A 16,063-nucleotide genomic window follows, 5' to 3' on the forward strand; every position below is an offset into this window, starting at 1 on the left:
AATATTTTCAGATACATTGCTTATGATTTTCATATGGGATTTATCGACCATGGTTTTTATTATTAAATTAAACGAAATTTTCAGACTGTATTTTTTGGATGTTTCAAATTGTTTATTGAATAAGATGTAAATTAAGCTTGCGTATTAAAACATGTTAGATGAGTGTTAATAAAATAAGTTAAGTCAATAAATACATACATAAAATAATAAGTATGATAATGGTCTAATAAGTTGTTTATTGAATAAGATGTAAATTACACTTGCGTATTAGAAAATGTTAAATAAGTGTTAATAATGTAAGTTAAGTCAAGATCAATGAATGATCACTTGCACAATGCTCCGATTGAGGAAAATAACTAAAACAAGTTGCTTTTTGAATGTTTTCATTAGGTTTAACAATTAAGGCGAAATAAGAAACACATGTAGATACTTCTATCCTTTTCGGTTGGCATCTCAATCTACGTGTACTGATCCGCCTTAGGTTGTGATTTTCTATAACAATGCTTAAGAAATGACATATCACCATTTTCATTTTGCCTGAACTAGACGACTACGTTGCACGGTTTACTCTCCGACACCCGATCTACTTTAAAGAAATCTTTCAAGGTAGTGTACTGTATAATCATTGATGGATCATTTACATGTATAGGTAAATATTATTGTGCGAAGACTCTTAATGAATTAGCTTCCAACCAAAGTGAACATGGGCGACAAAAGGATGGATGTTTTGTAGGTTTTATGCCCGATTTATTTACATTTTGTGGAAGACATTGATCACATATTTTTATAGTGTGAAGTGGCGACTAGAATTTGGAACGCCTTTGGTCGATAGGTAGAAATTTTCTTGTTGTGTTTTAACACACTTCACAAGGTTCTCCCGTGGGTTAACTCTTTACGGATTACGACTACTAAAAGGTCTCTTATCGAGGCTATTATTTTCACAATGCGATGGATATTTTGGATCTGTCGAAACTGGATGATTTTGAAGAAAGAAAATTAAAAATTAAACTATTTATGATTATAGAGTATATAACCATATCATGAGTTCAATTGGTTTGTAGATAACCTTAGCTTGTTTTTAGCTTTGTTGATTAACTTAGAACTCCATTAATAATATGCATTTGTAATTAATTTCCTTTCCCTGCTTAGTTTCATTTTAATAAAACCTTCAATTGTTCAAAAAAAAGATGTTGAAAAATAATAATACTCACAACCATAAATGAACGTAAACAAGCACGAAGATAAAGGAAAGAACATAAATAAATGTTTATACCTGTAAATGAAACTATTGTTCGTGTTTGTTCAATTAACTAAAGGAACAATAGATATTTCAATGTTTGTTTATTTATAAAATAAACAAAAAATAACAAGCTTCGACCAAATGATTCACAAAAGGGTCGTCCATATACCTTACAAATCAAAAGCTCTCAGTGAGCACCTTTCCAGATGTAAGTCTCTTTTAGGCAATTGGGTTAAGATCTAGCAATTCGACATTGATCTGTGAGTGATACGATACGAATTCATCTTGAAAATTAAGATAAAGTTTATTTCTCTTCGTCTATTTGTACTGAACAAATTTGTGACTTCGTGACTGACACGTTTTTATGATACAAATACACGAATTGTCGGTTCTAATTGGGTTTGGGTATTATGCATCATGCGTGATGCTACGGTGGATAATCAACCATGATGTGCTCACCATATGCGTTAAGTCGAAGTGGCATGCTCTCTCTCTCTCTCTCTCTCTCTCTCTCTCTCTCTCTCTCTCTCTCTCTCTCTCTCTCTCTCTCTCTCTCTCTCCCTTAAGGTTATGGTGTGAAGATGTGCTACACTGATGAAGATGGTGATAGGTGGTGGAGGTGGCGTGATACCCACCGGCCTTACTTTCTTATTTTGGAAAATGACACGACAATTTGGATATCATTGCTGCGAACGAACAAAGTTCCTTTTCAAAATTTCACCAATCACACCATTACACAACACTCCTATGTATAATAGTATGTTTGTAAAATGACTGCAACACCCTTCAAAGCTTTTTTACTCACAGCCTCCTTAATTTCTAGCTTCTATTTATACTCCATTCAGATTCTTGTAATTTACTCTTATTCAATAAACACAGATGGGGTCTCTTCCTTATGTTGTTGAAGACTGTCAAGGCATCGTTCAGATCTTTAGCGACGGTTCTATTCATCGTCACCAAAATATTGACTTTACTGCTTTCAAAGTCAAAGACGACGGTTCTGTTGTGTGGAGAGACTATTGTTACGACAAACTCCATGACCTCCACCTACGCATCTACAAACCCAAATCCACCACCACCTCCGTCACCAAACTCCCCGTCATTTACTACCTCCACGGTGGTGGGTTCTGTGTTGGGTCGTTTGCATGGCCAAATATCCACAACTGCTGCTTCCGCCTCTCCTCCGCACTCCATGCCATTGTGGTCGCACCTGACTACCGTCTTGCACCAGAGCATAGACTCCCTGCAGCTTTGGATGACTCTCTTGTTGCTCTGAAGTGGCTCCAAGCGCTGGCGATAAACCCTAAAGATGGTCATCAGTCGGCTGATATGTGGATTGGTGATGCCGTTGAGTCTTTCGACTTTGATCGTTTTTTCATAACCGGAGACTCTTCCGGTGGAAACATAGCACACCACTTGGCCGTGCGGCTGGGATCCGGCTCGCCGGAGCTTACGCCCGTCAAGATACGAGGTTATGTGATGTTGGCGCCATTCTTTGGTGGGAAGGAGAGGACGATTTCGGAGGCGAAAGGTTTGCCGGAAAAGTGGTTAAACGTGGATATTCTTGACACGTAAGTTTCATGCTAATCTCGTCCCATATCAAATCATTATTAGTATTATGTTTTTTCACAGAATAAATTTTTTGATTGGTACAAATTAATGACAATATCTTGTTAACATACTTTAAAAACCTAATCACATATTTATTAATGTATTCCTAATTTTTCAAGAAACAGGGTATGTTGGGCTAAGAGTTTTTGGGAATTTAATCTAAAAGTTATTATGAAAAACGTTTAACAAAATATTTTTGTATAATTTTACAAATTGACTTAGTTATTTTTTATTTAAAATTCATATTGTATTTTATATAAATAATTTTATCTAATTTACATGTTTTAAGACATTCGTATATAAATAAACATACACTTTCTAACTTCGAGCTAGCAAATAGCATATTAACAAATTAATAACCAAAGGGAGTATATCAACCTTGTGCATATACACATTAGGATTAAACTCATGGATTCTAAACAACCTAAATAACTTTAAGCTTTGATGTCATTCATCTTTTAATTGGCCCTCTAAAATATTGGCGCATGTGCCTAGTGCTTGTAATATCTTTTCATAGTCAATGATGTGTTTTTCTTTCTCGACTTGATTACTAGAATCTTCTGCTTGTTTACATGTATTTAATGACTTTTAATTTTTGGTAATTGGATATGATGGGATATGGGGTCCTCTAACATGTCTCTTTCGGTATAAAGATTTGATGTAGACTTCTCTTTTTCATTGAATATTTATGCATTTCTTAAATGATCCATATTGAAATTAACATATTATCCATTATCATGATTCACGCTATCAAATAATTCATATTATTTTAATTGATTTTTACTTGGGGTTTTTTAGTGGTGTGTTATTTTATAGTGAAGAGCTTATTTGCCCTAACAGGATGAAAAGCTACGTACTCTTGAAAAAGCTCTTAAAACTAAATTGAAAATTACAGGTTTTGGAGAATGGCATTACCGATGGGAATAACGGCCGATCATCCATTTGCAAACCCGTTTGGACCTAAAAGCCCAAGCCTTGAATCCATTAATCTTGACCCAATACTCTTAATCGTCGGGGGAGATGAGATTATGAAGGATAGAGTGAAATTATATGCGAATGGATTAAAGGAGCTTGGAAAAACCGCATGCTACATTGAATTCGAAGGCAAACAACATGGGTTTTTTACTAATGATCCTTATTCGGATGTTTCAGATTCAGTTTTTAAACTAATTAAAGATTTCATAGTTGAACATTCTAGTTAACCTAGTTGGGTAGGATTAGTTTCCAACTTTCGATGCAGTGAGGTGGAGTTCGCTTTATGTACCAAATCTTTGTTTTATGTGAGAATGGTAATTTCTAATTATTGAATATATTATAATAAATGAAGATTTTTTTTATTTTTTTTTATTTTTTTTTATTTATTTATTTTTTTTTTTTTTTTTGCGCTTTTCATATTTTTATTCATTTTGTTAAATGTTATTTTGTGGTTATTTTAAATTAGTTTTTATTCCATTTATAATTTTATGGTTTTCTTATTTTATTAAATTTCATATAATATTTTAATGTAATAATTGCAATAAATACAATAGAAAATGGATATTAATTTCATTAACTAACTTATCTTTTAATTTCAAATTTTCCAAAATTAAATCTTCATTAATTTCTTTTATTTATTTAAATTATTTGTTTAGATTTAAAAGATAAAAAACATTTTCAGTAGAGTAATTCATTATTTTCTTATTTTCTTATAAATTCAAAATCGTTAAATATTTTGACTTTATATTTAACTTTTTTTTAATTAACTTATATAATACATGGATCACACAACTAGGATGTTATATAATACATTCATGTTTTCTTTAAAACAACATGCAAGTGTTCATATGTGTTAGAATCCTAAGTCAATGAGGACTTAGAGACCAAGCAATCTAGTTTATAGCAAATTGGTTATAAGTTTTCTAGTCTAATACAAGTTGGTATGTTAGGCTATATACACATGTCTATAATCGGGTTTATGATTATGAGAACAGGTTATAAAACATCGGTTTTAAGTTAGTTTCCGATTAATCAAAGAGTTATTTTGGTTATTTGTTTTGCATTCTTGTTTTCTAAACTTTAATTGGTATCAAAGCTTAAGTTAAGAAGCTGAGAGATCGAGTTGTTTACTTGTTGACGAGCTAGGTCAATATGTCAGACGTAGAAGACGGTACAGGGCCTCCTCCGGTGAGAGTAAAGGAGATTGGTGTTGGATTAGTGTCTAAGTCCATAACTATTTTGGTATGTACTTGACCCGATGGTGCATGGTCCTTTTGGGTTGCCTTCACCAAAGCAACTTGATAGGATGAATTATGGAGAGAAAGGATTAAATATGATTTATTAATATATTATGAGAATAATATGTTAAAGGAGAAATCATATTGTTTAATTAATATTAGTCAATAATTAATTGGTAATTAGTTTTGTGACTAAAAGAGATTAATTAAACTTAAGGGACTGGAATTGTAATTATAAGATAATTGCAATTTGGGCCATGGATTGCCTTGTATCAAGGGTTGGATGAATTCTATGGGGAAGCCCATAAGGAAATCGTCCAAGGGCTTGATTAAAAGGAGTCTATGTGTTGCTTAGGGCTTAAGCATCCAAATTAGGGTTTCCTTGTTAGATAACCTTAATATCCCAACTATATAAAGACCCCTTAAGGCTCAAAAACATGGCTAAGCTTCTTGTTAGGGTTTCTACACGTTTTGGTAGCCTCCAACCTCTCTCCTCTTCATCCTCTTACTTATGGTGTTTGTGAATCATTAGAGGAGTGACACTTGTGACTCTAAGTATTCCAAAGTCAATACAAGGAGATTTGGGATTGTTATTGTTGCATAACAATCAAGGTAACACTATAAACTTATTCTCATGTTAATATGATTATATGTATGCTAGAATTAGGGTTTATAGTCTTGGATAACTTGCATGTACAATAGAGAAATCTAGATCCAAGCTTTAGGGTTTGTATGAGCACATAGGATGTCTTATGACCAAAACCCATCAATTGGGTCAACCACTGTAGCATATCCCATACCTAACTCAACAAGTTACACTGTCTGGTCACTAAGGATGAAATTAATATTAAGAATTCACAAGGTCTGGACCATTATTGATCCATGAACATAAGAAAACGAAGAAAAGATGTATCTGGCGATTGGGCTGATTTATCAAGCTATACCGGAGAGCTTGATTATTCAAATTGGTCATGTGGATTCTGCAAAAACGCTATGGGACATAATCAAAGCCAGGCACGTGGGTTCTGTCCACGTGAAGGATAGGTTACAAACTTTGATGGTTGAATTCGACCAATTGAAGATGTCTGACTCAAAATCGATTGACTATTTTGTGGGAAAATTTTCCGGATTAGCCTCAAAATCGGCAGCCCTAGGAAAATTTATTGATGAGACGAAGCTTGTGAAGAAGTTTCTCAAATCATTACTGAGAGCAAAGTGCTGGAACAGGTTTTAGACCTATTAACTATTGGATTCGAGGATGTAGTTGGGTGATTAAAGGCGTACGAATATCGGATTAGGGAGGAAGACAATGGCAAGAAGGATCAGACGAAGGTTCTGTTCACCAACCATGGTGAAACTACAAATCGGAAGTATCAGAAAGGATCGCAGAGGAAGGGTCCTAATTGGTCTAATAATGTGAATATGCTTAGTGGGTCTAACGGATTAAGTGGGCCTAAATCATGTAATCAGGTATCACAAAGGGGTAAGCCCAATCACCACAAGTCAAATTCCTATTTAACTCAACCCGATTCCAACAATTGCAAAAATTGTAATTGTTGTTGTGACAAAAATCGAAAAAATAGGAAAATAGCCAATCTAAGGTGATTTGTTTTCGGTGTGACAAATCGGGTCACTTTTCCTCTTAATGTCGTTTACCACTTTTAGGTCATTAAATCTCGATCCCTTTGAAAGTTTTTGTTCCTAACATCCTGCATACCATTCCCACTAACCGATCAAACCTTTCTCTTCCCTTTTAGCTTATAATCCCGAGAGACATGTGGTTGTGAAAGAATAAGTGTCAATTAGGGTTTCATGAAAATAAAAGTGATTGTGAGCTCGTTTCTTCCTTCTACATACCAATTCAAGGTACGTTCAATGTGTTATTCATCCCCTTGTATCATCCATGGCTCGTTATCAATGATGTGGAGGCCGGAATTGTCTCTACCAGCCTCTATTTCGCCTAAAACCTGTTAATAACGAGATTTTCTGTTCCCTTAACACTTAAGATCAAGTATAAAAAACTAAAACCATGTTTATAGCTTCAAAATGCATTAATTTCTTCATATGCACATTGATTTCGGGATTTTTGGTAATAAACGAGATTGATTCTTTTCAAAGCTTCCTAGTTTATTTTAGCTTAAATCATCTCATTTTAGTTAGTATTTATGCATATTTTCTATTTTTATTATTATTGTTTTATTTTTAATCACGTTCTTTCTAGTCTTTCAGGATTGTGGGATTCAATTGGACTCAAGTATCGAATAATCATAGGCTTGATGAATTTTGTGGAGATGATACTAAAGTAGACTTGTTGGTGAAATGAGGAATTGAAGAAATGTGGGCTTGAGCTTAGAAGAAGATGGAATAAATATTTAAGTTTGCAGAATTGATTGATCGGTCAAGTATGCGAGTTTTAGAGGATTTGGAGAAGATAAATTAAGCTTAAATTAAAGAAATAATGAAGAATCATGGGCTACAATCTAAGGGAGAAGAAGTGGATCGGTGGGCTAAAGTAGTGCAGGCCCAATAAAGGAATGTGACTCATTCTCAACCAGTTCATGCGACCTGCATAGGAATTAAGCCAAAAGTCACACGACCCGCATGACTTCCTGTAGGGGCAATATCGGGATTTTACCTTGAGTGTGTTTTGAGGAAGGTTGGTGTGCATCTTTTGCACACTTCTTCACATCCGAAAATTGGTCAATTATCTGGAGTTTTGGGAGATTTTTGAGCACTTGAAGAACTTTAAAACATTATCTTTTTGCTCTTGATTCTTGCTAAATGTTTGGTACTCGAAACTTTTACTTTGTTTTCTTGAGTTTAGCCATGCTAGGCTAAACCAATCTTGGTTGACTTTGGTGAAATCATTTAAATATTTGGTTGAATGTTGAAGAACTGCATGAACTTGTTCTTAGATCTTTATGAGAATGTTTTATGTTTTAACATCTTCTTGCTACTTGTATGTTTTTATTCATGAGTTTAAATGGGTCCAAAAATTAGCAAGCAACAAGTAGTTCTTATGTTAATTTTCACTTCACATAATCAAAAAAACATTTTCTCCTAAATGGTAGTGAAAGAATTTGACTCCTCTTGGATTGGTGACTTTTTGGTTCTTAATGTTAGTTAATTTTCACTAATTACATGCTTAATGGAAATTGTGACTTTAACTAAGGAAATATGTTATGAGTTTCTCTATCTATTTTAATAACTAAGAAAAGTCTAGGTAATCTGAAGCTTCTTGGATTACACTAGCCAATTTAAAGAATTAAAACAAGTATTGCACCTTAGAATCTAATGATATGTTCATCTAATGTTCAAATGCAAAAACCTTAAGTCAACCATCTTTCTTGTATTCATTTTACATCAAACACTTGCTTTTATTGAATTGTCTCATTAAATCTTAGTTTAACTCTAATTTCCTTTTAACCATTTCAAAAGATCAAACCCCCCCCCCCCCACAATTTTATTTTTAATTTAGTTTTACAAGTATTTGTATAAAAAGATTTTCTTAGAGGTAACAAATTGAACCAATCTCCATGGATATGATCCATTTATACACTATTTTTAGTGTACAAGATTTAGGGATAGTTATTTTGTTGGCTTCGTCAACCACCAAATGTTGGCGCTGTTGTCGGGAATTGGTTTATTTTTAATCAATTTGTTTCTTTATGCCCAGATCTCATCATACATGTACTTTGATCTATAGTCTGTAAATTAAGAAAGAAGCAAGGTGTTTGGTAAAGAAAATGAGAATAGAACATGGTCAAACTTCAACCCTAATGCAGACCCAAAGGTTGAAACCACTTCATCTAGTGATACCGAACCCGAAGTAGAACCGATTCTAGCCCCGACCCTCGCCAATAAATTCCAGAAACACCACCCCTAGAACAACATCCACCAATCATAAACCAATTTCCAATGGCGGAAGGAGAAGAACCCCGAGAGAACCTTGATACAAATGATGGGAAGCGATATCACACAAACTCCAATCGGTATCAATTACCCCATTTTAGAAGGAGGTTCGGAATTAAAGTCAAGCCTAGTTCATCTCCTTCCAATTGTTCATGGATTGGAGAATGAAGACCCATACAAACACTTGAAGATGTTCCACATCATTTGCGGTAGCATGAAGCCACAAGGGTCAACCAATGACCATATCAAATTAAGGGTATTCCCTTAATCATTGGCTGATTAAGCAAGATATTTGTTATTTTATCTTCCATCGGGGTTAATCAACTCATGTAACGATATGACAAGAACTTTCCTTGATATGTTCTATCCCGCTTCAAGTGTCTCAAGTCTTAAAAATGAGATTTGTAGAATCCGCCAAGGTCAAAATGAGACTTTCCATTATTATTATGAATGGTTCATTAACTTGTGTTATAGTCGTCCACAACACCAAATTCCCAAACAACTCCTCATTCAACACTTTTATGGGGACTGCAACTGATGGAGAAGAGACTAGCTGATGCCTCAAGTGGTGGAGATGTCTTTAGCAAAACTCCTCAAAAAACAAGACAACTCTTTAATACCATAGCCACCAATTCTTAACACTTTGGCCCTCGCCAAGATATGAAGAAGGACGCTCATAAAAATTTCAATGAAGTGGTGGCATCAAACTTCAACTCTCAACTTAAAGATCTAACATCCGTTGTCCAAAAGTTAGTCGTAGGACAAACTCCACAAGTGATGGTTTGTGGAATATGTGCAAAAATTGGACATCCTACGAATATTGTCCCATTCTTCAAGAAGATTCAGAATATGTAAATGCCATGGGAGAATTTTAGAATTTTCACAACAAGCCATCTGGTTATCAAAATGCATACAATTCTACATGGAAACCAAATCCCAATATGAGCTACAACCCAAGACCATTGCCTCAAAAAGCATTAGTTAGACCTTATTACCCACCACAACAACCCAATTACTAACATCCAGAACCCAAATATCAATCCAACCTACACCCTCCTCATCATCACCAAAAACTTCCTTAATCCCAACCAAGTAACTTTGGAATGTATCTTGAAGACATTATCAAGTCACTTGCACTAGCACCCAACAATTCCAAAAAAAAAAGACAAGAACTAGTATTTCCAACCTTGAAGCACAAGTAGGAGATATAGTTACATCCTTGAGCAAGTTGGAGTCCCATGGTAAACTACCTTCACAAAATGAAAACAAACCAAATGTCAATGTGGTGACTTTAAGAAGTGGTAAACAAACCAGAGACAGTAGCTCAAAGAATAAGTTAAAGGAAAATGAGGAAGAAATAGAGATCACTTCCATTGAAAATCTTATTGTCAAAAATGATGCACAAAAAGGAGCTCCAAAGAAGACTACCCCTCTAGTCACTCAAATAGCCACTCAACCACCATTGCCTTCCCGAATTGCAACTTCAAAGAAGAATGCAGAGGAGAAAGAGATTGCGGACACCTTTCGGAAAGTGGAGGTAAAAATTCCCTTGCTTGATGAAATCAAGAAAACCCCTAGATATGCAAAAAAAATTAAAGAACTTTTCACTAACAAAAAAAAATTGAAAGGGAATGAAAAGATTTCAATGAGTGAAAATGTATCTGTAGTTTTACAAAGAAAACTCTCACCTAAATGCATAGACCCCGAAATGTTTATGATTCCTTGCAAAATAAGGGATGTTACCTTTAGTAGTTTCATGTTTGACCTTGATGCTTCTATTAATTTCATTCCCTATTCGGTATATGAATCGTTAAATGTTGGTCCTATAAATGAAACGGGTGTCATAATTTCACTTGTAGATAAATTAAGTGTTTTTACTAGAGGTGTCTTTGAAGATGTTTTGGTGCAAGTAAATCAATTGGTTTTCCTGGCGGATTTCTATGTGATTGATTTAGAGGAACAAGTTTCCTCCAAATCAGCTCTAATCTTGCTTGGAATACCGTTTTTGAAAATGGATAGGACAAAATTTGACGTGCATGCAGGTAGTTTAACAATGGAATTTGATGGTGAAATAATAAGCTTTAATATTTATGATGTTATGAGATTTCCTAGTGATGTCTCATCTTTATATTTTGTTGATTGGATGTTATTTTGCATTGATAGCTTGGGGATTCATCGAACAGCAACCAAAGATTTAGTCATGTGATTCAGCAGTCGAGGTGAGTTTCCTTACTAGTTGTAGTGGGTCTAAGGCACCAATGACAGCCATTGTTATTTATGTATGGATGCTAGGAGTCTTCGTGACCCTTGCATGTGATATGTGTTGCAATGTATATCGGGTGGGGTTCGATGTCGGGCAGGGTCCCATGACTGCATCATATGCTATTATTTTATGATCATTATATGTATTAGTATGATTATGTGATATATATGTCTATGAATATAGTGGGAAGGTTCTGATTTCAGGCGGGGCCTATGAATAACAGATCTGTATACCGAGTGGGGATTGATGTCGGGTTGGGCCCGAAGTCGAGTGAGACTCAATACCAGATGGGCCCCAATAGAGGGAGGGGCCCATTATGTGATTTATTATGTATAGTATGGGGTAGTTTGGGGAATTCACTAAGCTTTGTGCTTACGGTTTTCAGTTTATGTTTCAGGTACTTCCAATTCCAAAGGGAATGGCTCAGGATGATTGAAGGGTAGACACCACCTAGTTTCACCTTTTGTGTTTTACTCTGATTCGATATGATGCTTGATACACTTATTTTATTAGGATTGTATTGAAGTTGCCTTTGGAACACTGATTTTACTAAATTAAAAATGAAATTTTGGGTCATATTTTTGGGTTGTTTCAAGGTAAATCCAAGGACCCCCCCCCTGGTTTCATTTGTTAGACCACGAATGTTGTAAGACATATGAATTTCTCATTTCCAATGGCCGAAATCAAATCGACGAAATTCCTCCATAGAGATTCTTTTGAGGAACTCGGAGTGCTTGAAAGAGGTTCAAGCGCTATTTGACAGTAGGGGGTTGGGTCCATTCATTCATAGTCACGTCGCACCTACGTTGAACCCACCTTAGAATTCATTTGCTCATTCGATCATGATGATGAAGAAAGAACCGTAACTTTCCAAATGTTAGGCTAGCATTGAACATTGTCATATATGGTTGTGAACGCCTTAACGGGTACGCCGGTGGACCATACATATTTCCAACAGGAGCCTTGGCTCACAACATTTAACGAGCATGAATTTTGGCAACAAATTTCCCTCAAAACACAATTTTCATCTTCTCCATCCAAGTCTTCCTCAGTTATTCATCCATGTATACGTCTAGCCCACTGAGTCCTTACATGCACCATTTTTTCCCACTCCGAAGTGGATCAAATTTCTACAACTGATTATCTTTTCTTTGGTGCATGACTCGTGAAAATTGTCATCGCCCAAATTTTGCAACATTCTTCTTCAACAAATATTACAATCTCACCACCATGGACACAAGGGACATTTTTATTCAAGGCTTAATCACACTTCTTGCATCTTGGCCCCCACTTGAGCAACATCTTCCACCTATCCATTTGAAAATGAAGCAGGTCCCTCTCGTCTTGACGTTAACATGCTTCGACAAATGCAAATAATCCTCAACTCAATCGATGGTCACATATGGAATCTCGATACCCAATCATACACCATTCTCCCTTATGAGTATACCGGGTCATTTGAACCATCCAACCCCAAGCAATGGGTCAAACCATACGATTGCCATCCACCTATGGAGCATGTTGTTACGCATGATGAGCCACCTCAGGAAACTCCACAAGTAGCACCACACCAATCCCCTCCACAAGGACATTACTAACTACCACCCAATTTTGTTGAATGCTTCGATGCACTTTGTGTCTCCAACCAAATCATGGAGCAACAAATTCATCACATGTAGGGTTGGCACCAATCCGAAAATCATTTCGAGCACTTACCATTTCCTCCTCCATATCCATATCCCCTATAACGCCTTATTCCGAATCATTTCCTAATTCGGGGTTGTGGCCCGAAGATAGGTTATCATCACAAGGCTTAGGACCTTTTGGAAAAGTGAGATTTAGACCCACTTGGGGTGTGGGTAATGTAGGTTAGATGATTCGGGGGTTTTGGTTGGTCATTTGGAGCAAAGGGTATAATTGTAAAGTGGCAGTTCAGGCTTTTTATGAATTTTGGATTTTTTGGAACGTTTTAAGGCGATGATGAGTTTATATAAGTGTAAAGCTTCTCATTAGCTTTCTGGGGATATAAGGATCATCGAAAACGGACTTAGAACGAAGAAATTATGGCCTTCAGGAGTTTGAAGGTTGTAAGGTTAAACCTAGTACGTGGGGCATACACAAGTGTGCGTTAGGCATATTAGTGGTAAGCCTAGTACGTGGGGCATACATTGGCGTACGTTGGGCATACTAGTCAGATACGTTGTGGGTGCCTTATGGAGTATTCAGGGCATACCGATGTAAGAATGGCGTACTCCAGTCACCACCAAACCCTATTATCTTCAGCCTCCATCCCTTTAAACCATAGAAAGAAAACCTTAGCTCTCATTTGAGTGATTTTTGAGATTTTGGTGGTACTTTATGCTTTTTGGTGTTCTTAGAAGAAGAAGGAACTTCTTGGAGAAGTGTGGGATTGCTTAAAGCTTTTGGATCTAGACTTGTTGCATCTTGATCTACCTTTTGGAGGTATAAAGTTTCTACTTTGATTATAATTATGTTATATCTTGTTTATGGAGTATTTTGGAGCTTTTGAGTCTTTTAGTGCTAAAGGTGAGCTTTTGATCTACTCCAGAAGCAATGTATCCTAGATCTTAGCTCCATTCAGTCACCATGATCATAAAAATGTTAACTTTATGGAGTATTTTGACCCATGCATGTATTAAGACCTTTGTTAAGTTCTTTTTTGAGCTCTTAATTCCCAATAAGCCACGTATGAGTGAAAAGTTGCCAACTTTACGTTATAAGTGGCCTTATAGATTCAGATATGAGAGTTTAGCATGCTAGCTTAACCGATTAAGTGCTTATTGGAGTTAAAAGGTGACTTGAGTAGTACATTAGGCGTACGTAAGTGTACGCTTAGAGTAATGCTGATTTTTTGCATCAGGGACTTGTACATTATTCTTCGAGGGTGAGTACGCGGGGCGTACCAGTCCGGTATGCAGAGCGTACTCTCCGATATGTTATTTTAGGCCTTTTTATGGTTTGGGCATTGTTAAGCCATGGATAGACTAAGGGTTTTCTTGGAAGTAGGTCTATAATGGTTTTGGGGCCCAATTATGTAACGCCTTGTTCCGAATCGTTATCCATTTGGGTGTGGGTGATGTAATGTGCATGATTAGGGGGGTTCAGATTTGGTTTTGGAGCTAATGGGTATTTTGGTAAAATGGCAGCGGGGTTTTATGGAAATTGGATTTTTGTTTGGGAAATTTTAAAGCAAGTATGAGTTGATTAAAGTGTAGATCTTCCTGTTACCTTTTCATGGATATAAGGATCATGAAAATCAGAATTATAATGAAGAAATTATGGTCGTAGGGGTATTTTAGGGTTTAACAACGAACCCTAGTATGCGGGACGTACATAGGGAGTACGCAGGTCATACTAGTGCAAAGTTTAGTACGTTAGGCGTACATTGGTGTACGCTTAGTGTACCCAGAGGCAATGATTGTGGACCTCGACCTCGTAAGATGGGCATACAAGGAGTACGCTGGGTGTACGAGGAGTGTTTAAACCTTAATTTTTGAGCAAGTGTTCCATATTTAAGCACCTTAAGTCTTTAGGGCTAGCCTCTTTACCAGCCCCCAAACCTCTCAAAATAGAAAATAGACCCCTTAGCCTCTTGGTGGTGTTCTTGAGTTATTAAGATGACTTTGGTGCTTATTTTTGGCTTTGTGAAGGAAGTGGAGAAGCTTCAAGATGCTTTTCTTGGTGAAAAGGCTTTGGATCTAGAATCATAATCTTATGGGAAAGCTTTCTAAGGTATCAAGTTTACATATTGGTTTGTATACGTTTAGATCTCTTCTTAGTTAGTTTGTTATGCTTTTGGTCCCTTTTGGGGTTATTGGAAGGGTTAAGTCGTTTAAGGGCTTGTTCTTTTAGATCTGAGGTTGTTTTGGTCTCCTTGAGCTTAAAGGTGCAAGCTTTAAGAAATTTTTGGTGTCATGCATGCATTAAGTCACTTATTAAGTCCCTTTTAAGATTAAGAGCTTCATTTAGCCATGTATGAACAAAAAGTTGGCAACTTTACCTGATAATCCAGCTCAAGGAAGTCAGATCTATGTTTTGGAGCTTTTTCTTAAGGGATTAAGTGATTGAATCAAGTTTGACATAAATAGGATGAGTACATTGGGCGTAAAATCAGGTACGCTTAGCGTACAAGCCTCCAAGTGAGTACATTGCGCGTACGTGTTGAGTACGCCCCACGTACTCGGTCTGTTGGGCCTCGCATGTTTGGGCTTTGGTTTGGGAAAAAAAATTGGTTGGGTTGCTTGAAGATTTGTTGGGCCGTCCAAGAACTAGTGTTTTGGATTAGGTAAAAGTTATTAGGCTTTAGGTTAAGCCCCATGTAAGGTTTTGGTCCAATTTGGAAAATTTAGCCATAAGTGGGCCTTGGATGATTATTTGGTTGTGGGCCTTTTAGATTGGGAGTTTGGGCCTTAGTCTTGGACCAAACTAGGTGATGGGTAAAATGGTATTTTTTTCCCCATATATGGATTATTGTATTTGAATTGGAACCTAAATGTTAATTGAATGTTATTCATGTATGTTAGTGCAGGGATTCTAGCGGATCTGCAATCAGAGATTTATTTGTGGGTTCACCTGTCGAGGTGAGTCTCCTCACTTTACTATGGGTCATAGACACCAATGTCAGCGCATTTGGTTTATGTATTATAGGAAGACCTGGGGTGGCCCTTGGTATTTGTATAAAAGACCAGGAGGTGGCTCCTGGTAAATCTGTATGCAAGACCAAAGTTTGGACTTTGGTAGTTATGTAGATAAGTAGTTGTAGATTATATGTTGGTTGTCTTTGTGATGATTGCACGAAAGACT

The 16,063-nt window shown here is 36.3% G+C and overlaps 1 protein-coding gene across 1 annotated transcript; it reads left to right on the top strand.

Annotated features, from left to right (window-relative positions):
- Nucleotides 1-2,084: 2,084 nt before the first annotated feature.
- Nucleotides 2,085-4,188, top strand: LOC144999632 (alpha/beta-Hydrolases superfamily protein). The gene is made up of 2 exons (XM_078958757.1): nucleotides 2,085-2,811; nucleotides 3,747-4,188. The coding sequence occupies exons 1-2, from the start codon at nucleotides 2,120-2,122 to the stop codon at nucleotides 4,051-4,053; spliced, it is 999 nt and encodes a 332-aa protein (XP_078814883.1). The 5' UTR covers nucleotides 2,085-2,119; the 3' UTR covers nucleotides 4,054-4,188.
- Nucleotides 4,189-16,063: the final 11,875 nt, after the last annotated feature.

The sequence above is a fragment of the Lactuca saligna genome, chromosome 6, assembly GCF_052625555.1.
Source record: "Lactuca saligna cultivar CGN05327 chromosome 6, ASM5262555v1, whole genome shotgun sequence".
In the NCBI taxonomy this organism is placed as follows: Eukaryota; Viridiplantae; Streptophyta; class Magnoliopsida; order Asterales; family Asteraceae; genus Lactuca; species Lactuca saligna.

What these genes read in the sequence shown, in the direction of transcription:
- LOC144999632 (XM_078958757.1), top strand. Translation starts at nt 2,120, where the DNA reads ATGGGGTCTCTTCCTTATGTTGTTGAAGACTGTCAAGGCATCGTTCAG. An exon ending in AACGTGGATATTCTTGACAC is followed by an intron (nt 2,812 to 3,746) that starts GTAAGTTTCATG and finishes TGAAAATTACAG; the next exon opens with GTTTTGGAGAATGGCATTAC.